At 36.3% G+C, this 27,389-nt stretch overlaps 1 protein-coding gene across 1 annotated transcript in view; it reads left to right on the top strand.

Moving 5' to 3' along the window:
- The window catches only part of LOC124640773 (neural cell adhesion molecule 1-like), a 177,497-nt gene that overhangs the window by 124,165 nt on the left and 25,943 nt on the right, over nucleotides 1–27,389 (top strand). The window contains exons 4-10 of the mRNA XM_047178698.1: nucleotides 1,775–1,983; nucleotides 2,464–2,574; nucleotides 20,988–21,194; nucleotides 21,646–21,791; nucleotides 24,307–24,454; nucleotides 26,032–26,162; nucleotides 27,070–27,229. Coding sequence (XP_047034654.1) covers nucleotides 1,775–1,983; nucleotides 2,464–2,574; nucleotides 20,988–21,194; nucleotides 21,646–21,791; nucleotides 24,307–24,454; nucleotides 26,032–26,162; nucleotides 27,070–27,229 — 1,112 coding nt within the window. The remainder of the gene's footprint in view (nucleotides 1–1,774; nucleotides 1,984–2,463; nucleotides 2,575–20,987; nucleotides 21,195–21,645; nucleotides 21,792–24,306; nucleotides 24,455–26,031; nucleotides 26,163–27,069; nucleotides 27,230–27,389) is intronic.

The following is a 27,389-nucleotide window of genomic DNA, read 5'->3' as shown; positions in this document are numbered from 1 at the left end:
CAAACTTTTATCTACTGGATTTATGTCATCTCATTTGATATTTGAAAGCTAATAAATAAATTGTGTGTAGCCACACAAAGAACTTTTAAGAGTTCACAGAAATGGAATTAGAATTTTATCCACCACTTCTTCAATCTCAACAGCAGCGGTTATAAAGAACATTGCACGTACACTCACAAAGCTATCCGAAACATATCTACTTAATACACCTGTGCAAAACATAACTAACAGAAGACAATCCAATAAAGAGAGTCCGCAAAAACCAACAGTTTTTCTTTACACCACAAAAGCTTCCATACGAAGACAGCCGTAAATCTAGGCCCATTGTTCCGTTGAACTACAATTGCTATCTATACAACTAGAATCTAGTAATACCTAGTTCTCGCAAACAACCGGAAACTTAGCGTGACTACACAAACGGAAAGCACAAACTGAATCGCCGTCGCCCGCTCAGCAGCAAACTTAATGGCCCAACACCCATTGTGTGCAACTCCACCGAAATATACACCTTATTTGTAGTAAGTTAAGATTTGAATTTGGGTGTGCATGTTTGATGTCACGGTGCAACGTAGACAGAACATTGATAAATACATAGCGTTTAGATAAGGCGTTTTAAAAAAGGGTTTCTTTTGTGTTCTGTGATGAAAAATGTTGCGGTTTAAGGGTGTAGGGTCTTTTTAAAGGGTATTTTAATTGGGGTATCGATCGGTGTCATTGGACTGTGTCTTAGTGGGTGAAATTTTAAAGAGGTATCTTGTTAGTAAGCAAAATAATTGGAAAAAAGAAAGCCATCATTCAATTTATTTTTAAAATGACGTCTACGACAAGTCTAAATAAATTAAAAGTTAATCAAAAATAATTAATCATCATCATTAATTTAAGAGCCCAGCTCTTGTCGGTGCAGCTCCTTCCATTTACACCTATCTAGCGCCAACTCCTGAACTTCCTTATACGTCACGACCTTCACCTTTTCTTTAATTTGCTTGATGTAGCTATATCTTGGACGACCCCTTCCAGAATAATAAATAAATAATACAAATTAGTTTTTCTACTACAGGAATTTAAACTCTTTTGTCGGTTCAGCAGTTCAATAAAACAGAGAGGTGCTTTTGTTTTCTTACTTTTTATGAGTGTTGTTTTATATCTGCAGTTAAAATCGTGTAGTTAATTAATTTGGCCTTTTCCTCCGAGCCTTTTTCCCAATCATGTTGGGGTCGGCTTCCAGTCTAACCGGATTCAGCTGAGTACCAGTGCTTTACAAGAAGCGACTGCCTATCTGACCTCCTCAACCCAGTTACCCGGGCAACCCGATACCCCTTGGTTAGAATGGTGTCAGACTTACTGGCTTCTGACTACCCGTAACGACTGCCAAGGATGTTCAATGACAGCCGGGACCTACAGTTTAATTTGGCCTTTTAATTAGTATGATTTTACTATTCCTAGTAGACTTTATCTGTTTTCATGGTGGTTTTATATAAAATATGTCTACCTAATTAGCGTCAGATTATAAACTGGCTTCCGCAACTCGAAAAAAATAGCCTATAAGCCTTCCAAGGCTTATAGGCTATTTTATTACTGTTCCTAGTATTTAAAATAGGTTCATTAGTTTTGACGTAAAAGAACTACGGAGACAGATTTACTTTCTCATTTATAAAATTAACATGTAATTGTACTGGTACTACCAAATATAAATAAAAAATACACAGTTTTTTTCTAATACTAAAAATCACGATAAAGTTCCAAACATTCCTAAATATCTTTATTTTGTCCCCAGTTTCGACGTCCGCGGCCGCAGCTTCAACAAAGCACTCCACTGGTCGGATCCCCTTGCCTTCGGAAGAAGAGCCTACTTCGTCACCATGTCCAGACCTTCGGCCCTCACGGTGGATGCTGTCCAGCTTGATGATGAAGGCGTGTACAGGTGTAGGGTCGACTTTAAGAACTCGCCGACTAGAAATTTTCAGATTAAACTTAATGTTGTTGGTGAGTATTGTAAATCTCAAAGGTAAAGGGTTGACATGGGTTTTATTTTTAACTTTCTCTATGATTTTCTTTGTAAATTAATAGAATCCTCATGTAATGAATTTAAGTATATACTCAAACATATGCCAGGTAGGACTGTTCTATATTACGCAGAAGTACCTTACCTCTAACTCTTAACCTTAGAACCTATTTCAATAATTACTTCTATTTATAGGTATTAAAAAATATAAGGTGATACGTTTATAATGGCATAATTTATTATAATGGCAACGAATAGCACGGCACCTCTATAATTACTATGTAGGGAAATAACGTCACTACATTCGTTCCTTTTCAATAATTTCAGAGAAGGGATTTAATTATTTTTATTAAGTAACAAAACATATACTTAGTTACAATATTTAATAAGAACACAGTTTAGTGTTGTAAATTCTTTTTTTTTTGTATATTTTATGTATTTTTCTTTTCTTATTATAACAGTACCTCCACATCAGCTACTGCTGTACGACGAAGCGGGCCGCGATGTCGCCGGTGTGGTGGGGCCCTTAGAGGAGGGAGGCAACTTCACACTGCTCTGTGAATTGAGAGGGGGTAAGCAGAACTTATTCTTGTAATGATATTAAATACGGCGAAAAGTAATTCAGTATTAAACATTTTAATACAAAATGATCTGAACAAAATACACTCAAATACCTACCTTATGAAAATAATAGAGGACGCTTTTCAATTAACACTAAAGAACAAAACTATAAAGCAAATGTAATTAGTCTGTTATTTACTACGTAAATATGTGTGGTAAAGTAAGTTTGATAACATAAAATAATTATTTACACGGTGTTAACTTTAAATCAAGGCTTCAAAATCAAATAAAATAATATTGTCGATTGAGATTGTTAACATCATTAAAAATGCCATCAGTTTTTCGATTTTGTTGACGAATTACTTTTTATTCTACCAATACAAAAAAACCGGCCAAGTGCGAGTCGAATTCGCGCACGTAGGATTCCGTACCATCCAAACTAATACTCTATATATATTTATGGATATCGAGCAAAAATGAGCAAAAATTGCAATCACGTTTGTTGTATGAGAGCCCCCCAAATATTTATTTTATTCTAGTTTTCAGTATTTGTTGTTATAGCGGCAATAGAAATACATCATCTGTGAAAATTTCAACTCTCTAACTATCACGGTTCATGTGGCACAGCCTGGTGACAGACGGACGGACGGACGGACGGACGGACAGAGGAGCGAAAACAATAGGGTCCCGTTTTACCCTTTGGGTAACAAAGAAAAAAAAAGTGTAACAAATACCTTAGCACGTGGTTTTAAATACTCTTTTATTCTACTATTTTATCGTACGAATCCGTGTGAAAATGTAACCGTGACAACATTTATTTACTTCCTTAATCCAATTCATGGTGTGTGCTAAATTTCATCCAAACCCGTTGAGCCGTTAAATGTGTATGATTAACAAACTTCCTAACGAAATAAGCTCAGAAACCCCTAAACTCGCAAGAAGCCAAACTTACCCTTTATGCAATTTATACTAAGAGCAAGGATTTTGACAATGTTGCTGATGTTAATCGCAACCCACATTTTGTAGAATACGAGTATTTTAACTTTTACATCTAGATAGAAATGACCTAATTGGAATTTCAAATGATTTTAATTTTTGTTTATCTTTTTCAATACCCACAATGTTGGAGTAAGCTTTCAGTCTAAACAGATGCAGCCGAGTAGCAGCTTTATATTGATCGACTGCCTTACTGACCTCCTCAACCCAGTTACCCAATGAGGTAAAAATGTGTCTTTGAACATTGTCTTTGTATGCGTAAGCTCGGAACCGCTCAGTTGAGTCGTCGAGTCACACAAAGAAAATGTGCATGGTTAGTTAAGGTACGTTTTCAATGCTGGCTGCCGACTGCAACTGCCGATCATACATGACACGAATGTATGGAAATAATTGATAATATAAGGGCGACTGCACGTGCTGCTGCCGTTTCGAACCAAAAAGGTTTCATGTAAATGATATCCCTCCTAGCCGATAACGGTGGCTGTTCTCATGTAAAGAGATTAGCCAACTGCGCAGGACATATTATAGTGCACAAGCATTTGCGCAGACACAGATGCACTCACTATTCCTTCACTCTCATAGCCCGATGGGACGGCAATCCGACACGACCGTAGAGAGATCAGGCGCAGGACCGACATTTACGTGCTCATCGGAGAGAGTGTATATTATTTACACCCGAGAATTAAATGTTCATGTAAATACATATAAACCAGTAGTGCAGCTGCGGTCGACTTCATGCAGTCGCGGCTTGTGCGGTCGGCAGTTGTAGTCGGCATCTAGGATTCAAAAGGTACGTTCACACACACAAGCAAAGCTCACCTGCTTTCGTCAAAAACATCTATACTCATAAACAATTCTGCCTAACCCTTTAAAAGAAAAAAATGCCAGATATAATATGTACGATCAATCCACGTCATTCTCAGGTAAGCTACTTACCCAAACATCACTTATTGGTCACGGTTAGCACAGAAAATATCTGCATTGCGCGTTCGTACTTTACTTGAAAATGTGAACATAACTCGCTTTTAGATTTTCATTTATTAACGTTTGAATTTTAAGGCCATTTGTTTGAGTTTAAATTGGGATATAATTGGTTCTTGTTTTATGGGGAAGTGGAAATTGTGTGTTCTTCGTGTTAAAGTCAGATATTTTACAAGTGATGGGTTGCCGTCAAAAACTGCAATGCGATTCAAAATTTCATTCATACGTAGTTTGGCTTTACCTTTATTATTACTAGCGTCTGCCAGAGAATTTATCCGCCTCCTGAAGTAACTCCCACAACCAATAAAAAGTGCCCTGTATACTTTCTCTGACACCAAACCATTTGTCTACTTTGTTTATTTGAATCGATAAAAAGACATAGAGATTTACTTTTGTATTTATAATGTAGGTAACTAAAGATTGTATTAATTTATCACATTTGTGAGATTGATTTAGGGTTCATCAGCTTTGCATTTTGGACTAAATCATGCCTTTAAACTACCTAGTAAAAACTACTTAACTCCACACACAACTAACATACTTACATCAAGTGACAGTCTACCAAAGACACAAACAAAATAAGGCGAGAACAGATCGCCTGACAATTGTAAACTTGAGACAGAAGTTAAGCTGTGACACTAAACAAGCTGTTTGAAGTTCTGAAGAGCTAATGTCTTGTCTAGTTGTTCTATGCTCTGTAGGACGGAACAAACCAACACTGAAGTTTTTTAAGTAGATGTCTTATATGGTAGAGATAAGTGCATGACTTGATTTAGTACTCTGATGAGTGCTTAAATTGGGGGGTCTGATTGTTTTTTCTACTAAGCAAGCATAGGTTATTTTAAAACCTAATATAAACATAAATATGTAACACCTCTTCTACACTCAATCAATGATTGTAACGGTTCGACTCGACCACTTTGATTAAAATAAGAAGTTGTATCGTTCACCGACAGAATAAAAATCCATTTTTCTAGTAAATTTAGCTATTCACCTTAACTTTAATTTAAGGAATATTTTGATTATATTATTCTCTAATTTAATCTTGTAAACAGCTAAGCAACTTAAAAATTTACTCAAAAAACAAGATGGAACCGCGCAATCACATTACGTGTTTTCATTTCTCTAACTTTTGTGAACTCGTAAAAACGATTTTAAGCCCCAAAAGTTATGTCAAGGTTAAGAATAACAAAGATTAAGAGTTTCAAATTAACTGAAGTTAAATGTTAACAATGTGTTTAAATGTGCGGAAAATTTTATTCGATCTTTGGATTTGATTTAATTTTAATACAATTATAGAAAAATAACAGATTTCATCGTTTATGAGCTTACTAGTTTCTAATTGCGAATTGATCTGCGTTTTATCCGAAATATTTTTAAAACTCTAAATTATTTCTGTAAAAAAATACCAAAGTTGCCCACGTATAAAACTATGAAAATGTAATCCGTGATTATTAATAAGACGAAGATTCATTATGGCTTTCTTTTCTTGACAAATTAAACACATTTAACAACATCCCACAAACAGAGAACATCCATACATCATTAAAGTACAAACAACAAAGAAACTACCACAAAAAAAAAAACAACTCAAATCTTAGAACCAACTCGCAGAGCCAGCGAAATACTTTCAACCAACATTCCCAAAGAATAGTTATGACATCACTCACCCAGACAAGCGGACAAAGAACACACTCTACCGAGAAATAACCGTCAAATAACCGGGAAATAACCGCAAGGAAAAAGGGGGGAAGGGGGGATCGGAAAACACGAGCTATTAGTAATACAAATTACGTTTCGGTAACAAAACGCCAGCATTTTTCTTACGCCATCGACGCAAGTTTGTGCGGGATTCCGAAGCGCAATGTATAAGTTTTTGCGCTCCGTTTCAAAAGGTTTTGACTTAACGGATTTGTTGGCAAAAAGGGATCTAGTGAGATTAGTGCGGGTTGTACGTTTTTGTTGCGTTTTAGATTTTCAAATTTGAGGTTATTAGTGTATCTGCTTGCTAGTGAGCGATTAGAAATTTGTCACGGGTTTGAGATAAGTTTAGAAGTCTGGATTTTTTACTTATCGATAGCAACTTGCACGTGATGTGATGTGGGCGACTAAAAATTTGTCTGTCATTCACAACTGTCAGTCACTCAAATCTGATGATGGCATTCAAATTCGTCTGTCATTTCTGTAATTCTTCCAAATTCGGACGAATTGTCCGAATCGCCGTGCGAGCTGTTGCCGCTGTGTCAAAAAACCGGCCAAGTGCGAGTCGGACTCGCGCACGAAGGGTTTTGTACCATCCTTACTAATATTATAAATCGGAAAGTGAGTTTGTTTGTTTGTTTGTTCCGCTTTCACGCCGTAACTACTGAACCGATTGCTTTGAAATTTTGCGGACATAAAGTTAGAAGTCCGGATTAAATAATAGGGTACTTTTTATCCCGAAAAAAATAGATATTCCCGAGGGAAAACAAAAATATTGTTTGCTTGATGGATGGATTGTAGATGGCGCTGTGTGTCGTTTAAAACAAGGTAATATATTGCAAACGAAACAAAACTAAAAGTAGGTGTTCCGGTGATGCTCATGCGTAATCTCGATGCCCCTAGACTGTGTAATGGTACCAGGCTGCGTGTCACTCAGCTTGGGTGGAACATTATTACAGCCACTATTTTAACTGGCGCAGCAAAGGGTGAAAGTGTACTCATTCCTCGGATTCCGATTATTCCAACAGACCTCCCATTTCAATTTAAAAGACTACAATTTCCTATATGGGTTTCATTTGCAATGACCATTAATAAAGCACAAGGCCAAACTCTAAGGGTTGCTGGAGTACACTTAGAAAAACATTGTTTTTCGCATGGTCAGCTCTATGTAGCGTGTTCCCGGGTATCCAGTGCCCAAAATCTGCATGTTTTTGCTCCACGGGAAAACGTATAATATAGTGTACCATTCAGTTTTGGTTTAACAACTAATCGTATCCAGCGTTACATCGCGCTTCTTAGATTTTTCCGTGGGAATGAGAAGTTTTCTTATAGTTGTGATTTATACCGCAATATAACCGAATTCCACGCGGGCGAAGCCGCGGGCGGAAAGCTAGTTATTTATAAAAAGGGATAAAAAAAAACACGTTTGTTGTATGGGAGCCCCCAAAACATTTATTTGATTCTAGTTTTCAGTATTTTTTGTTATAGCAGCAATAAAAATACATGTTCTGTGAAAATTTCAGCTTTCTAACTATCACGGTTCATGAGATACAGCCTGGTGACAGACGGACAGAGGAGCGAAAACATTAGGTTCCCGTTTTACCCTTTGGGTACGGAACCCTAAAAATACTGAAAACGACTCACACTTGGCCGGTTTTTTGTCAATTTTTTATCACTAGGCTCGATATTGTGTTTGAATATAGTTTTGCTGAAAGCAGGCATTTATAGTTGTACTAAAGGACGATGGGCGTTTTGGTACCCTGTCCAACAGTGTTGATTCTAGTACCATTGCGTAGGTCTTGGCAAGGCAAAAAATTTTTACTATGACGACTAGTCCCAAATCCTTGTCCATTTCGCGTGACATCGACTAATAGAATGTGTAATGTTCATAAATCATCAACGTAGATGTAGTTCTTAAATCGAACTGTATTTAATAAAAACTGGTAAAGTAACAAAAAACAGGAATTAGGCCTTCTTAAAATGTTTGCCTGCCGACTGCTTTAAAAAAAGACTGCAGACCTTTGCAGTTCACGCAGAACTAGGTTATGTATTTGATGAAAGTCTTTCAGTATTTACAATCAATTAAGGTTGAAAAGTTAGGAGACGATGTTAACATAGTACATATTACGACTTAATCTTGCTCCTCAAGAGGTGCTGAGATAATGATGAATTTCTTCTTAAAAAAAGATGAATAGAAATGTTTTGAACTTTTGTCAAATCAGATGACGATTGTGTTTCCGTAGTATGACTCCATATAATATTGCAAACTTAAGATTATAATAGAGTGTATCTCAAACAATGTAAGATGTCTATTAACTGAGTTTAAAATTATTACACTGACGACATATGCCTCTTAATGAATTTGCATATATGGATGACATACTTGTTTCTATGTCGATTCAATTTTTATCGTTACTCGGATCGGACAGCTAATTGAGGCAAGCCCCATAGTTTTCATTATTCTTCACGCAAATACCTTTCTAATGATATATCATACGTTACTGTTGGAGCGGGTACCAAATCTCATACAAAGTGCCCATTGTCCTTTACTAGCTATGTCACCCTGTCTGAAGTCTGAAAGCCACGCGATCTTCGGTTACAAATAATAGATTGTTCTAATATTGGCTGCAGCGTGGTTTTCATAGTTTTAGGCTCGAGATATTTATAATCTACAATTTCGTACTAGTTATGCATTCAAAACACCTCTAATTATAATCTACAATAGCGCAGTTATCGAAAAATAAGATCCTTAATTATATTTATTTAGTAACGCATCTTAAAATTATATAATTTTCATTTACCTATACTTAAAGTGGAAAAAATATAAGAAAATCAAAAATGTTATCATTTGAAAAATCTATGACGTCATAGTCTGTTTAATTGCTCAGTCACCACTTTTGACAGTAAAAAACGAGCATTAAATTCAACTAGTTTCCAAGTACTCAAATCCCGTTTTCTTTACTATTTATCACTACATAGGTAGTTAAAAACTGAAAATGACTTTGTCTTATGGGTGAGATGATGAGGTTTAGCACAGAATTACACAGCTAATGTAAGCTTCCTTACATTTAAAAGCTACTTTTTCAAGGCCATAAGTCCTATATTTTTTTCAGTCTATAAAGATAAACCCTTAGTAATACTTTGATACTTCCCCGCACTAAAAGCCTGTGAGACAATAAATAAACTTGCTAATACTTTTAAAGGGATTTTCAGGCTTTCGGCTGAATATTGGTGTCAACAACGTTGATTTATCCGTGATATAAATAAGTCTTATTGCTATTTGGAAATTGCTAGCTATTTCCCGCGAGTTCGACTGCCATTTGAACATCTTTGGCAGTCGTTACGGGTAGTCTGAAGCCAGTAAGTCTGACAGTCAGTCTTATCAAGGGATGACTGAGTTGTAGAAGTCAGATAGGCAGTCGCTCCATGTTAGACAGTGATTAGACGTGAAGTTTGATAGCCAGTCTTACAAGGCATGACTGGGTTGTATAGGGATAGATGTTCTTTTAATTCTTTTGTAGAATTATGAACCTGATAACTGGAGAAGGAAGCGTTTTCTATGTTCTCTTCTGTAAATGATTCTGTAAATAACAATTAGGTAAGTATCCACTTCAGTATTTATTTACTTTAGTGTCATCCAGTAGTTAGATACCCAATTTACGACCTACAAGACATGGATGCAAACCCTGAAATCCACTACTAACTTCATATAATTTAACGACTGCCATACATGTATTTGAATAGCAGTCGGGACCGACTGTTAAACGTGCTGTTCTACTGTTGGATACAAAATCTTACACTTGTATGCTAGAATAATAGTATAGTAAGATCATATTTATTTATTTTATTCGTCATAGTAAACTGTGCTAAGATACTGATTTTAACCGTGAAGTCATAAGAATCCACTCCCGGGCTATAATGCGTATAAAAAGGTCCTACTACAAAAATTTCAACAGACGTTGAACGTGTGTTTTAAATTTTGCATGGAGAATTTTTGTTAAACACGTGACTAAAGTCTGTCTAACTGTTTTTGCAGTAAGACCAATCATGTTTAATGTTTAGCTTATGTACTGAAGTATTGAAAATAATGACCAATTATGCCTATTTAACATGCTGTCTATTACACGATACTAAATGTTATAAAAATATATTTAAATAATGTAATCACTCATCTGAAAGCCTCATCACCTACCTACCTACGTAACAGATTTATTCTAAAAACAGTTATAAAACCTAATTAAATTACCTAATAATCATCCACTACCAAGAACTGAACCAATATAAAATAAAAATGAATGAAAGTCTGGTTTTTCTTAATCTGAAAGCGGACCAAAAGATATTTGCGAAAGGGATAGATGTTCTTATTATTCTTTTGTAGAATTATGAACCTGATAACTGGAGAAGGAAGCGTTTTCTATGTTCTCTTCTGTAAATGATTCTGTAAATAACAATTAGGTAAGGAAGCATTATCCACTTCAACACTTATTTATTTTAGTGTCAACCAGTGGTTAGATACCCAATTTACGACCTACAAGACATGGATGCAAACCCTGAAATCCACTACTAACTCCATATAATTTAACGACTGCCATACATGTATTTGAATAGCAGTCGGGACCGACTGTTAAACGTGCTGTTCTACTGTTGGATACAAAATCTTACACTTGTATGCTAGAATAATAGTATAGTAAGATCATATTTATTTATTTTATTCGTCATAGTAAACTGTGCTAAGATACTGATTTTAACCGTGAAGTCATAAGAATCCACTCCCGGGCTATAATGCGTATAAAAAGGTCCTACTACAAAAATTTCAACAGACGTTGAACGTGTGTTTTAAATTTTGCATGGAGAATTTTTGTTAAACACGTGACTAAAGTCTGTCTAACTGTTTTTGCAGTAAGACCAATCATGTTTAATGTTTAGCTTATGTACTGAAGTATTGAAAATAATGACCAATTATGCCTATTTAACATGCTGTCTATTACACGATACTAAATGTTATAAAAATATATTTAAATAATGTAATCACTCATCTGAAAGCCTCATCACCTACCTACCTACGTAACAGATTTATTCTAAAAACAGTTATAAAACCTAATTAAATTACCTAATAATCATCCACTACCAAGAACTGAACCAATGTAAAATAAAAATGAATGAAAGTCTGGTTTTTCATCCTAATTGTTTTGCAAACTCATCCAATTAGCACTCAGTAGCGCCTAATTCAATAACAGCTGTTTATTAGCTTATGAACCGGTCACGAAACCGTGAATATTTCAAATGAAGCTCATTTGTAAAATTACCTTTTAAATAATATGTGCTGGAAAATCCTTACCAATATTATAAACTAGCTACCCGCTTCGGCTTCGCACGGGATAACAGTATGTCCCCACTATTTTAATGTATGTTATTATACATATAAACCTTCCTCTTTAATCACTAAAAAAAACTACTAAAAAAAACATATGAAAATCGGTTGCGTAGTTTTTAAGATTTAAGCGTACAAAGGGACAACAGGACAGGAAAAGGGACTTTGTTTTATACTATGTAGTGATGTGGAATTAACTGTTTTTGTTTGTGGATCACTTCGCATCACTGAAAGTGAATATGATGTTAGTCAAAAGCCTAAAAAAGAACATAAGCTACTTTTTATTCTGGTGCAGGAAATAGTTTTGTCAGGATGCGGGTGGAACCGCGAGAAACAGCTGGCTCCTTTACTATGAGTATGTCTATTATAATTCGTGTCCCACGGTTAAACTACCTAGTTGAAAGTCTCTTCAGGCTTCCCTTTAAACCCTTATAAAGCCAAATTGACATTTCTAGAAACTGTTTAGTACCAAATTAAGTGCATAAGTATGTTGATAAATTTGTATAAGCTTTTGACTGAGGTTTAAACGGCGTTCAGTGGAAACTACTTCCGCAAAATGGCGTAACTGTAGCCTTGGCTTGTCTAATTACTGGATACATAAAACAGGTTTTTTTTTTTAATCACACCTTTGGTAAAAAAAGAACTCTCCGATTTTACAATACCAAGTGTAGATCAAAATATGATTTAACTTTCTCCACTCAAAACACTCCTCCAATAGCCACATCTTATACAATACAAACAATATAGTCTTGAAAAATAGCGGTTTCAGACGGTGCGGGGTACACAAATGAATATATATGCGGCCTCCTCGCTGGCAACAGTGTATATCACTTTATACCATTAAATTCGTCCCGCCAAGCTTTGTGTACTAATCTGAACAAACGACTTTGGAACTTGATAAAAACTGTGACACTTTTGATGGAAAACCTTTTTAGAGAGTGCCTCGTAATTGCGCGTGCGACTTTTTTTGTGTTGCTTCTTCTGTGTTGTGTGTGCTTTTTTGCTCGAAACTGGTATCCTGAAGGTATTAAAAGAGAGGGAGTTGAAATTAAGAACACAAAGGGTGAGTTGTATTAGGTTGACGGGTAACTGGGTTGAGGACGTCAGATAGGCAGTCGCTCCTTGTAAAGCACTGGTACTCAGCTGCATCCCGTTGGACTGGACGCTAACTCCAAAAATTGGGAAAAGGCTAGGCTAGGATGAAGGGTGAGTTGCACTTTTTAACTATAGCGATAGCTAAACCATAACCAGACGTAAAATTGTCGGCATTAGCCTGTTTATCGTTATATTTAAATGGTGCAACAGACCGTTAGAATCAAAACCTACTTTAGTTCCATTTCAAGGATTCAGTTGATACCAAATATCCATTGATACCAACCAGGCCCGCCGCTAGCTGTTAGTTCGCCCGCGTGCAAAACTGATTATGCCGCCCTACGACTACATATTATACTGGGTTTTGTAAAAAAAAGAAAAATTCGTTATGATTATAAAATATATATTTTAATTAGGTACAATAATTATATTTGTACTGAAGTGTTAAACTAAGCCACATAATCATTACAAACACTTAGAGCCCCCGCAGACCACAGACTTGTTATCGGCCGATAGTTTGGTCGGGCTCTTAATCAGTACGCAGATGTAAGCAAGTGCGCACACTATGGCGATTTGGTATCGGCCGATAAACAAGTTTGATGGGCTTCCCGATTCAATTCAAACTAAACTGTCGGCAAACTATCGGCCGACCGTATAATCAGTATTGGCTCCCTACCACACGCGCACACATAACGATTTTTTAGTCGACCGACTAAGCCGATAGTTCAGTTCGCTCCGAGCTTTGACAGCGAATGGTCGGTCGCGCGTGTTTTGTAAAATGGCGTCGCCCAATTCTCAGTCACTTATTTCGGAATCTTCGATCGTAACTTTGATCGAGGAAGTCGAAAAACGCCCTGCACTCTAATAATCGAGTAATTTGGAATGCATAGTGTAAAATTTTCCATTTAATAATCTATCACTAAAGATATGATGCACCCAATACTCTCGGGCTCTCTTTTTAATTTTCCTTCTCCGGTGTATGAGAGCAATAATAACATTTCTATGCAATGTTTTTTTTTTTTTTTTTTTTTAATTGCATATTTTTATTTACAAATAACTTTTTACAATAACTTAATAATAAATATATATACAACATACAACTAACTTATTACCTAATATATACACTTACTATACATAAAAATATTTAAAAAATTGCATCAAAAAACTCCTCCTCATCGCTGCCCACCGGGAGTGTACCCAAAAGGCTGGCAGCATTGCCACGTTGGATGGCAACTCTCTTTTCACCACTCTTTTCACCAGTTGGTTAGAAACTAGCAAATAGTCGGCAGACTGTTGGATAGTTTGCGCACTCATCACCGACTAAACTGTTTAGTTGGCTCGGTGTGCGTACTAGCAGGCCAACCCGACTAAACTATCGGCCGATAAAAAGTCTGTGGTCTGCGGGGGCTCTTAGCTCTTCTGTGTAGCGCGCCGCCGGTGCGATGGAAGAAGAGAGAAGCAGTAAATAAGCGCGAGCGGAGCGAGCGCGCAAATTTTCTAGTTCATGGTTTGCAAAAGTAATTGGAGCCAAAGGTGTCTCTAGCCCAGTGGTTCTTAACCTTTTAGTCATGAGGGACCACTTTAACTAAAGTTTGTCTTGCCGGGGACCACCTCATCGGTTTACCTAAATTAGCACTCTGCTAAACGCATGTCGGCAGTTGTGTAGGTAAGCAAATGCAAATAAAGAAAAACGTGCCTATGTAGTTTCGAAATGCGCGAGCGAAGCGAGCGCGAAACTTTTATCGGACTTAAACCAAATATTACGTAAAATTTAGCCAAAACGTACTTAACTTTTTGTTTTTTGACAGATGCAAAAATAAGGGCATATCGTTTTTGAATACGCGAGCGAAGCGAGCTCGAAACTTTTATCGGACTTAAACCAAATATTACGTAAAATTTAGCCCAAACGTACTTAACGTTTTGTTTGTTGACAAATGCTAAAATAAGGGCCATAATATAGTTTCTGAATACGCGAGCGAAGCGAGCGAGAAATTTTAATTATTTTTTATTTAAGACTCAAAACCAAAATTACGTAAAATGTAGCCCAAACATACATTTTCATGAATGGGGGGACTAGGTACGACACAGCCGATATACGTGCATGCAAAAACCCCAGCTCGCAATTATAAGTCAATAAAAATAAAGTCAGATAACGTATAGCAACGTCGCGAAGCTAAGATTCGCGGACCACTTGGAATGCCTCCAGGGACCACCAGTGGTCCGCGGACCACCGGTTAAGAACCACTGCTCTAGCCAATGTCCGTAAAGGAGCTTTTGTAGCGCCCTTATGCAATCATTACCCAAGTGGCCCCTATGTATTGAAAAATTGTGATTAATAGGTACCAACATATGTATATCAAAGTGAACAGATTATGGGTAACTCAAACTAACGAAATAAATATCTATAACAATGTTTAAATTTAGTAAAATATGTTATTTATGGTTTTTAGTGGGTTTCCCGTTGAAAAAGTCAACGCATAAGACACAATTCATATGTAAGAAAGCGCGAGCGAAGCGAGCGCGAAAATTTTTCAGTCTAAGGACACAAAACAAATAAAAACCAGTGTAAATGAACAAAGCAAAGTCAAATAGTAAGATATGCACAGAAATGAAGTGCGAATGAATACGAAGCCGCGAGCGAAGCGAATGCGATTTTTTCCTTAGAGTTTTTATGAAGTAAACATGTCATAAAAAGCCAAAGTGAACAAAAAGCCATAAAAGACGTGCGCGAAAAATGTTTTTTCGGAATAGAATGCCTCAACAATTAAGCAAAAACAATTTGTGATGTCTGACATGGAGCCGCGAGCGCAGCGAGCGCGAATTTTTTTGGGGATGCAAAGGGTGAACCCGTCATAATTGACAGGACATGACTAAAACGAGGGCGGCTTTTTCTGAACTTTTATTGCTAATCTACTCATCTAATTTCATTAAAAGTATTTTTATTACGAAATTATGGTTTAATTTTGCCGCCCCCTAAATCATGCCGCCCGGGGCATTTGCACATTAAATCATTGGTAAAAAGATATTATATTTTTTAAATAATACGTGATAAGTCGCTCGATTTGCCGCCCCCTAGGACGTGCCGCCCGCGTGCGGTGCACGCCTTGCACGCCCGCTTACGGCGGGCCTGATACCAACCGTTGATCCCAAAATAAATTCAGTTTTTTTTTTTTTAATAAATTCATTAGTTATGCATGGCTGATAGTGATCCATCTAGCTTGTTTACCTTTTGTAATAAAATCCGATTTTTTCCACCTAAAGTGTTGTTACACACTATGTTCCATACGCAGCGTGCATGTTTGCTCACAACCATTTATTTCAGCATAGTAAAAAAACCCAGAATCGACAGCAACGAAATGGGTACCAATGGGTTCATTATGATAGACCTTTGATGGTGCCAAAAATCCAGCCTGAAATCCATGGGGTATAGGAGCTATACCATATTTTCACAAAAATAGGTTATGTTGAATTTATGTTGATTTTAAAGATTATTTACATAAAGGATCATAAAAAACAAGATATACTAACATTATACATGCGAATAGTAATATCCCCTTAGTTACAGAGTTTGCCTGGTGATTAAAAGGTCTTGAGTTTGACCCAATTGCACTATTCACATGAACCACTCCAGATACGATTAAGTTCTTGAAGGGGTTTCCCTGTTATGTGTAAACTTCTGAACTGGCAAAGGTTAATTTAAAAAAAAACTTAAAAGTAAAAAAAAAAAAAACTTTTTTTTGGTCTCTATTCGCATACGTGAAAAGTTCTCGTTAATGCGAATAATATGAGCTCAAACACGAGGTAGTTAATGTTTACCATTGCCGAGTTCCCTTGGCCTTCTCTCTTCTCCATCATCAGGTCAGCTCTTCAGCAGGTCTCTTCACTCGTGTATAGTGCTAACAGGCATACACCTGAGTGTAAACTTTTTACCCTGTGCACAACTTCTAATGAACAGCAAACAGAAAAGTTACGCTTTTTTATGTACCTACTAAAATCGAAATCTAAAAAAAATGATCGAAAAAACATTGTAAAAAGAGAACCCCATGGTTTTTAGATGATATGTAATACTTTTCGTAACCTACACATTATACTGAATCCAACCATACATACGAAGTTTCTGTCGACTCTGGGTTTTTTTTTGGCCATCTCCTTTTATGTCCGTATAACTTTTTTTTATGAATTCGAAAACTACAATCTCTGTTCAAAATGTGAACATTCAGCGTTCCATAACTCTCTCTTTACTTAATTCTTTGATTATAATTACAATATTGTTCTGTGATTTTTATAATGAGTTGTGCTTAAACATCATCCTCCGAGCCTTTTTCCCCAATCACGTTGGGGTAAGCTTCCAGTCTAACCGGATTCAGCTGAGTACCAGTGCTTTACAAGAAGCGACTGCCTATCTGACCTCCTCAACCTAGTTACCTGGGCAACCCGATACCCCTTGGTTAGACTGGTGTCAGACTTACTGGCTTCCGACTACCCGTAACGACCGCTAAGGATGTTCAATGACAGCCGGGACCTACAGTTGAGTTGAGTTGTGCTTTAACATAGAACATTATTCCCCACGAGACCTCGCGAAAATTCATTGAATAGCCGAATTGGTAAATTCTCCATTCTATTAGCGCCAAGAACAAAACAATAGCAAATAGAAAAAGGTCTGGTATTAAAAAAATATATAAGAAAGCAGCCTCTTGGCCTAGTTTCCGCCAGTTCCGGATTACGGCAATGTGTCGATATTTATCGCTCGTTAAAATTTATACAATTTCCCAGACTTTTTTCCCAACGGGTGTCGCGAGAGCTAGGCGGTGGCTATGATTTTGAGTAATAGTGGACTGTCCTACTGTCTGAAGTTTTTTTTATTATTTACACACTATTACGACAGTTTTGCCCAATACAATAGTGGTATCCACAGTTATTTACATAACACTCAATTTACATACAACTAGATAACACAATAAATATATTTATCTCCTACTAAGTACAACTAATAATATTTAACAATATTTACTATTGCAAATTCACTCAGATTGCACGAAAATAAATCTATCCTCTCGTGCACTTCGTGTAAGTGATGAAATGTCTTGTGATTAAGTGAATTTTGGTGTAGTATTAAAAAACTATTCATATAGGACCGTTTCGTATCTGTTTTTCTCTCTGTCAAGGTCTTTTTTGTCATGGATGCGTTGTCTTTTAGATGTCTTTTATAACAAATGCGGTCCATTGAAACTGAAAAAAACAAGTCCGACTATGTATCTAGCGCAACTCGTGCTTGGTCGTTTTTTTTAGGGTTCCGTACCCAAAGGATAAAACAGGACCCTATTGTTTTCGCTCCTCTGTCCATCTGTCCGTCCGTCCGTCTGTCACCAGACTGTATCTCATGAACCGTTAGAAAGTTGAAATTTTCACAGATGATGTATTTCTGTTGCCGCTATAACAACAAATACTGAAAACTAGATTTAAATAGATATTTTGGGGGGCTGGGATATTTTATAAATAATGGTACGGAACCCTTCGTGCGAGAGACCGTCTCGCACTTGCCCGGTTTTTAATTTTAGTGAAGCAGTATAATTAATATCTACCATAGGTTAAACATAATAAAATCGTTCTAGGTCAAATATTTGATACTAATATTTTAACCCTGATATGTGTAGGCCACTTTTCATCACGATTTACGTGTATTGGCTTTACGGATAGTATCAATCGCATATAAAAATATTTCAGAGCCAGTTAGAAAAACTGAATCGCTGAAAAAATATGATACGTACCGATTTTTCGCTTTTGTGTTATTTTTTTGCCACATATTTGACTATGGATGGTTTATTTATTTGTGTATGACTTTTAGAAGTGTCAACAGTAAGCGTCAAAACTAAAAGTCAGTATTTAAACCATAACTTTATTCATATTCATATTATTTATTTGCATTCCACAATGTACAGAGTAGGTGTTACAAAATGGCTTAGACGTTGGTACAATTGTGGACCCTATTATATATGACAGTACTGGAAAAGAATGGAAGCGAAAATATTGAAAGCGCAACTTTCAATATTTTTGGACGAAGGTTAAAAATAAAAATAAAGTTAAGAGATTTATCTATCGTTACAATTCAATACACAATATTTAATACACACCATTAAACTACTTCCCAAAACATTTAGTGCAACGTTTTGTATGAAAATCTTTAGTTAACCATACCGAAGCTACCGGATACTTTGGCATATATTATGCAGTCACTTATTCCAGTTATTCTTGTTAGTAAACAAACTTCGTCCAGAACCAGCGAATTTTCTAGAAAAAGTCGAGGAACTATGCGTAACAATGTTCTTCGTATAAAAAGTTCCGATTGTCCTGTAACTGAATTCGATATTGTTTGAATAACTGTCTTTTGTCAGTTGTATTTGCTTATAAATAAGATATTTAAAGAAGACAAACATAAAAGCTTAACAAACTTTTGAGGATTTATCTCATTTACCATTTATTTATTTATAATAGGTACTTTTTGCACACATTTAACAAAAAAAAAAAACAATGTACAAAGACGGACCTAACGCCTTAGGCGTTCTCTACCAGTCAACCTTTATTCATTTTAGTCATTTAAGAAGTGAAAAAAAAAAACAGGACCCGTGATCGCCACTTTGTACACCAAGTTATTTAAAGATACAGAAGATGGAAAAAAAACTTTTTATTGACACAACTTGTTTACTTAAAAAGCCATATTGACTGTAGTTACATCGTTACAAAAAGGTAGGCTCAAAAGTACTGCTGACCCGACATATATAGGTACTGGAGAGACACAATGTACGAAATCAATTTATACAAAATTACAATGTCAAAAGCAACAAAAGAAATGCAAACAAAACAAAAATACAATCAACCCCACTGCATCGGTTCAGGAAATATAACGACATTATATTTTATACATTGTCACTAAAATAAATCCGATGCAACCTACAAAGGTTAACTAAACCAATATTTTATTTATAAGTTTCGCAACAGCAATTTTCGAGATCAATATCCCATAAATAAAATGAAAATATTTGGTCACCCTACAGTATTTCTGGTCCGACCATTTCTGGTATTTACGTTTTCACAGTTATAAATGGGTATCCAATTAATAGGCTGTATTTTTAGCACTTTCAAACTAGTTATTGTACTCGTATTTTTGTATGAATATTTTAATATACAATTTTTCTAGCCTACTCTGTCATTTTACCTGGGGTGGTTTGTCGCGTTTTTTCCTGTCACTATGCCAAAATAACGCCTTTGAGATAAAACATTTTTCAGCTTTGGTTCATTGACTAAGAACGCTTTGTTTGTCTATTATTAGAACGGTAGGTTTAATTATTATTATAAGGTTTTATGTCCAATTCCTAAGTTTGGTGAAGGAGTTTGGAGTTAGATAACTTTTGGATGAGACTTAAACATAATTTGATCAGTTGTCATTTTTGTGGGTTATAACCGATCATAGAATAAGCAATGAATGCTTTCCACGGTCATTTCATGGCCTTTCACTTTTACAAAGACTCCAGGCCATCCAGACGCAGAAATTCCCAAAACTGGCACAAACGCTCCCATTATACCTCAAACACGCTCACTCAAGCGCTCAACAATAGCCGCGTCCCCCAAACTAGTCTTCCCAGCACCAAAACTCTAAGACACATTTACCAGCTGCGGGAAAGTCGCCAGAGGTCACTATAGTTAGCTCAAAAGGTTTAAACTACGCCAGATAAGAGACGGCTGCGAAGTTAGCGCGAGTCTACGTAACCTCGTTGGTCCCGCGTCGCTTGTTTACGCTAGGAACTCGGCTAAAAGTTATGCTGCAGCGCAAAATTTGCTAAATTTACAAACTCTAAGTTCTTCTCGTAGTATAATTGTTTGATAGTTTTCCTAGAGTTTTTGTTTGGCTTGAGTAGCGTGAATATGTAAAGTTGGTTAGTGGTTGTAGTGCTTGCTCGATTATGGTTGAAGATTCGCGAAGTTTCGTCTTAATTGTTTGTTTTGAGTTTAACATGATTTGGGTAATTTGAAGACTCCGTTTTGATTGTCGATGCATTAACTTAAAAGTGAATTATAATTTTGTTTTAACTTTTAACTAAAAAGGAAAACACCCCGAGGAAATCAGGAAAAGTCAGAATAATATGAATCACTAAATATCCGTCAGACTGGACTAAGCATCAATCTTCGCAATTTTCTCGTATGATAGAACCATTCAGATTTTTCATGTCTTTTTCCAATAGAAGAAAACTTAGGCCGAAATAATCACCAACAAACTTTTGCCACCAGGCCGTCCCCAGCCCACTCTAACCTGGCTGATCAACAACCGGCAGATAGACGACCACACAATCCTCAAGAATGACGGCAAGGTGATTGTCAGCCGCATCAGCATCGGTGGAGCCGAGAGGAGCTGGCTGAACACCAGCATCAGGTGTCAGGCTACTAATACTCCGTTGCTGAGTCCTCATGAAAGAACTGCGAGAGTGGAGATGCATTGTAAGTTTGTAGTAGCAATTTTTGTGGTAAAGGAGATGTGGTGCGAAAACTGAGATTAAAAAAGGTTTGTATCAATGTTGGTTATCGTGAGTAGGCATTACTTTAATTCCCGTATCATCTTCTGGGCAAGAGTGAAGTTATTGTGTATTGAAAGACCTAGTGTAATGTGTTAAATCTGTTGAATGTTGCAAGCAGAAGTCTTGTAGTTTCAAGAAGTCTGCTTATAGGGGCCTGACTAAACCAGCAGGCTTCATTATCTAGACACATATATTAAGGCAACATAATAAATTATTGTTTCACTGAAGGTATTCTTTGATTGGGAAGAAACAGCCACAGATGACATTTATGAAAAATATATATAAAATATTTATGCTAGTTAGTGAATAGTACAAGAAAATGTGTAAAGCTGGACTGGAAGGTAGCTGAACTATAATATATCTCTCTCCCACAGTACGTCCAACATCAGTGATGATCACAAACAAGCCGGGACAGATGTCAGCAGACTCCGAGATCACAATCATCTGCGTGACCCACGGGAGCAGACCAGCTGCTCAAGTCACGTGGTTCAGGGAGAACAGAAGATATACCAGGGGGAAGGTGAGTTTTCTATAAATCTGTTATTAGAAATTGACCTTTATTCTCATCAGTTTAAAGATTTATTTAGGTTGTTTAACTGTCTGTTAAGGTCTTCGTTATATCCCCAGTTTTTAGTTCTGTGTTAACATCAGACTGATCGGTCTTCAGAAGAAGAATTGCTTGTTGGTTAAATTATATTTTCTTAACTACATAATGCGCTACGGTTATATCGGCCACGAGCTCAAATTTTAATTATTAGCATTTATAACATAACTAGCTTTTGCCCGCAACTTCGTTCGCGTGGAATAGTGACTACCAGCAGATTTTTGATTTGACCAATAGATGGCGCTATATGTCCGGAATAATTTTATTTTTATTTATTTTTTTGTAATAAAAACTATCCTATGTCCTTTCTCAAGTTTCAAACTATGTCTGTACCAAATTTCACACAAATCGGTTCAGTAGTTTAGGCGTGAAGAAAAGACAGACAGACAGACAGACAGACAGAGTTACTTTCGCATTTATAATATTAGTTTGGATTATGCAAAGGTTTAAAGTTTCATTTTAATTCCGCTATGATATGACCATCACCTATACAAAAGCCAACCTTATACAAAAAAGTTAAACTCCACCTCTCTTTACCATAGGCATACTTTCCAAAACATCCTTCAAGGAACCCCAGAGGAAATCCAAGAAACTTTTATCGCGTGAACAAAATACGCCCAAGGTAACAGAAACTTTCACAAAAAATAACAGTGCCAACTTTGTATGATAATGCCTTGTTTACTTTGCTGAGATCAGGTCAAAGATTAGCCACCTAACTTTACGTAAGGAATTAGTCGGATCTCCTTGACGGAGACAGGGCAACGAAAATTAACGATGCTTAGATTTCAAGGTAAGTTAGAGGGAGTTTCTAAGTCTTAGGGGCTTGTTCAGACGGTGCGATTTTAATGTTCATGTCTGAAAAGGCAACTGAAGCATATTCGTTTGCAAAAAATAAAATATATAAGAGATCAATTCCCTGTCAATGAAGACACGGTCAAACTTACCTTAAGTACAGCTCAAGAACGGCTGAATCAATTAGGCCAAAAAATTTTAATTGAAAGTAGCTTAGACCCAGGGAAAAGATTAAGGATATTTTTTCCCCAAATGAGACTGGGAAGTAGTTTCCTTGGGTAGCAGGTTAAATATGGAACAGCTGCTTTGGAAATCACAAACTTACAAAATTCTGTGAGAAAGAAATACGTTGGCATGACTAGTATTCAGATAAACAAATGACAGCACCCGGACACTACATTCCAAGACCAAGACACGTAGGTCGAGAAGGATTAGTCCACTTTTTTAACTCGCCCAATCGCAGTGTCTGAAAGAGCTCTAATCAAAAACTTTTAGGTCCCAAGTTGATCTTAAAGTCTAACGAAGATTGCTCTGAAACTTTATCTAGTTATTTTGATGTTTTTTTTTTTTTAAGAGATAAGTAGGTTTAAGCACTAATTGCGTTGGGATTAGTTGGAGAAAATCCTCGCCAAAACTATTGGGCCGTAGTGAGCTATTTTACTTAGTAGATTTTATACTACTATTATTCATGAAGCTAGGGCTTTGAATGTAGGCTAGGTCAAGGCAAAGTCTAGGGTATATTGATCACTAGGGAATGGGGTATATAGGACATATCAGAGGGGAGAGCGTCATGTGATCTATAGAGGACTCGAAAATAAGTGACTTCTCGATATTTGAAAATCACTGCGATTATCAGATGAGAGAGAGATTAAACTCTTCAGCTTTATAATATTTGTACAAACCCGTCGAGCGTGAAATTGCAGGATACATCTCCTCGCTTCTTTTCAATTCATAGAAATGACTCATTAACCTAAGATGAACTGAACACAAATAACCTAAGATAAACAGTCATAGTTTAGGAGATCATTTATAATCTCGTACACACTCGAAAGAGAAAGCAAGCTCCAATGAAATAATACCTACCAGTTGTAAAATATAAGTCTAGCACAGATTAACAGTTGAATAAATAAAACAACACAACATAGACGGATACTGATTCAACAGATTTTCTCGGATATTTCTCTGCAATTAGGTTAAAACCCAATTACGAGTGCATTTTGTTCTAGTGAATTGTGGTTTTAAATGTATGAGAACTTAACTATTATCTACATTATTCCTCTTAATGTTATATTCTTTGTTCGTATGCGGTTTAGAGATGTTGCTTTTAATAGCGACTTTTATACGCAATTAGCATATTGAAGTACCTAATTGTTTCATATTAATGGCTGGCTTGGATAAAATGCTAGGACCCTTAAGTGTTTTTAAGTGCGTAAAATGAATTAATACGATTTGAAGTAGGTAATTTACTTAAGTACTTAGCAACTGTTTAAAACAAGCTTAAAAGTTGCCACAAAAAGTAAGACTATTCAGATTAAAACTAAATAAAGAACTAACTTTTTTACAACACTACACAAAATCCTCAAAATCACAATTAAAACTGAACTATGGCGTCCCACTAATAAAGTTCAATTTTCTACAGCACAGCGAGTTTACGAACGAGACGACGACTGTCAGCAAACTGACCATGCTTCCTCAGCCAGAAGATGATGGAGCGATGATCAGGTGTAGGGCTGATAACCCGGTGTTGAGGATCGCTCTTGAAGACGCCTTCAGAATGAGTGTTGTTTGTAAGTACATATAGAATTTTCAAGGTTTTATACCAAACAGAATCCTATAATCTTCTGCCTCCCTATCACTCAATCCCGCTTATATTACTAAAATTAGTGTCTGCGCAGATTCTCGTGCAGTGTTCCGTGACGACAAAAAGTTTGTCGAGAGCTCAGACTTGTTTATAAAACATTATGTGCATTATTTGTGCAAAAACATAGTTCAAAACTTCAGATTTTCATAATGCATTGTAGCTTTTACCTATTTTCACTGATAACTATCAAATTCTATTTTGCCTCTTTGGTAGTACAAAAAAAGTGGTTAATCCTTTCAGTAGAGAAATCTTTATTTAAGAACCTCCTTCTCAATTTCCAAATTATAAACCAATCTCACAATACACGTAAAGTTCATTTCACTAGCTTAATTAATTCTGAAGAAAGTTTGACCGTCCGATAAAGTACGTCATTATTAATTTACAAGTGCAAATGCAGCGCTGTCACCGATCGGACCAGCGTCATGGCGGACAGCTGCGACGGATGTTCAATTTTAAACTTAACTCGAATTGTAATAGTGAAAGGACATTTTTGGGAATCAGGCGTTGAAAATGTGGGAAGAATTATCAAAAATTGTAAGGACTTATTCCTCTTTTTTTAGGGATTTATTGTAGAACAGTGGTTATTTACCCACTTTATCGCTGCTGCTATGGGAAGGATTTTTACAGACTGATATAATACTGATAATGTTACACTTGTTCTTTAAAAACATTGAAGACCACTAATTATCACCATTTGTATTTATCATCAGTTCTCAAAAAGAGGCTTCATAGGTTTCGAAGTCACATCCAGTACACAACATTTTTCTCTTGTCCTTGCCTCAATTCTATACGTAACTACTATCACTCTTATAGGGTTCTTTCTGGCCTTTATCATCATTAAATCAACACTTACTTAACAAAACAACCAAGAGCTAAAAACGTACAACAGTTAGTCAGTATTAGCGTCATGCTGTCATGCGTCAGTTTAAAAAAAACTCAGATACGCAACTGACATTTGCCGATTTGTGGTCACCAACCGCGATGCATCGTCGAGACTAAACCTACCATACTACCTACCGTATAGTTCACCCACTGTAAAGTATAGGACCACCGTATTGGTATACACCGCTACGGTGTAATTAGGCCGGCAGGTTTCTATTAGCCATTGGTTTTCAAATGATCAGAGGATTCACCGTGCAGGATAAGAGACAATTTACGGTTGAAAGTTTATGTATTATGTTTGTTTGTCATATTAGTATGTACATACATCAGTACGAAAGAAGATTAACTAATGGTGCATTTAGACCTATTTTTATGAACAAAATATGCGTCCGTAAATATATAAATCCGTCCTTTTTGTAAAACAACCATTTACTTTGATTTTGATGGTGAAAATTCACAATAAACAGTTGTTTTAAGAAAACTGATTTTTATATTGTCGGTAAAGTTGTGTTTCATTATTTTGATCTACATGCTTTGCTCACTGCAAATGATACTTTTTAAAATTTTGTCTTTCAAAATTATTTCTTCTTTTCTTTGTTCATAATTTCGTTTTCCCAACAGACAGACCCGTTCTCACCATGTCTCTGGGCAGCACCTTAAACCCTAACGACATAAAGGAAGGAGATGATGTCTACTTTGAGTGCAACATCAAAGCGAACCCTAAGGAACATCGGATCTCCTGGTACCATAACGTGAGTGAGTCGTGACCCTTCTATGTATAGATAAACTTTTCAAGTAAAGGTAGATTTATATAACCGATCTCTGCGTTGTTTCGTCATTTGAGAATGAATTTAATATTCGCAGTAAGTGGATTATGATCGTTTTGATTGCGAAAATCAAGGATTTAAAAAAAAAAATCGTGTAAACTTCAAAAGGAACGAAAGGAAAGGAAGGTCTTGCATATTAACATACTCAAATATCACATTTCAAAACAAACAAAAATAAAATCGTAATTATACGAAAAGGTAATCATTCTAAAATACTTTAAAGAAAAGTGGAGACTCTCAAAACTGCGCAAGAGCTCGATTAAGGTAATTTGGGAACCAAGTTCCTCTTGAGAGGCCCTTCGAGTGTAGGGTCAAAGTCAAGGGTTTTGAGGACCTCAAGTATTTACGTAACCGCTCATTCAAAGATTGCTTTAAAAGTTTTTTACTTTAACTGTCAAGATGCTAAATTGTCTCAAAAGGTTGAGAGACCGAGATATATAAGTATTTTCAGGCAATAACAGGTAAAAGTAAATATTACTTTTACCTGTTATTGCCCATTTTCTGTAGGAACTCATTCATTTAGAGGATTTCATTGTGACTTATACTTTTGACTTCGTCTTGAAATTGATAAGACTTTTTCCATTTTTGAAGGTTATGCCTTTACTTTCAATTTATCTCAGAGTTCGTTCAAGAGTTATTGACAAAATACACAAAGTTAGTGAAAAATATGTTTTAAAACTTCATCTCTCTTATTTATTTATTAACTAGGCAGATTTGCAGTTAATTAAACATAACAAAGAAAGAAATCATAGACATCAGAAAGCCACTTACTGGAAAACTTCAACTTGACGCTGTTTCCAATATATGCTAAAAACTACACTTTCCATCTCAGGACGTCCAAGTAAGCCAGAACATGTCTTCAGGAGTGTTCATCAGCACCAAGTCGCTAGTTCTGCAGAGGGTGACGAAGAGGGATGGTGGACTGTACACTTGCAGAGCAGCCAATCAGATGGGGGAGTCTAGCAGTCAGGCTGTGTATCTTAGAGTGCAATGTAAGTGATTTATTGTGTATTTTTAACTCCCTACTCAAAAAGGGTTTGTAGGGGCATTGTAGTTCTTGAACAGATTAACCGATTTTGATACGGTTTTTTCTAAATGAAAGCAGGTGTTTCAGCGGTACTACGGTGGTTTATCAAAATCGGCCCATCTACT

This window comes from Helicoverpa zea, chromosome 21 (assembly GCF_022581195.2).
Source record: "Helicoverpa zea isolate HzStark_Cry1AcR chromosome 21, ilHelZeax1.1, whole genome shotgun sequence".
NCBI classification, from domain to species: Eukaryota; Metazoa; Arthropoda; class Insecta; order Lepidoptera; family Noctuidae; genus Helicoverpa; species Helicoverpa zea.
This window is presented reverse-complemented; position numbering and strand designations above follow the sequence as displayed.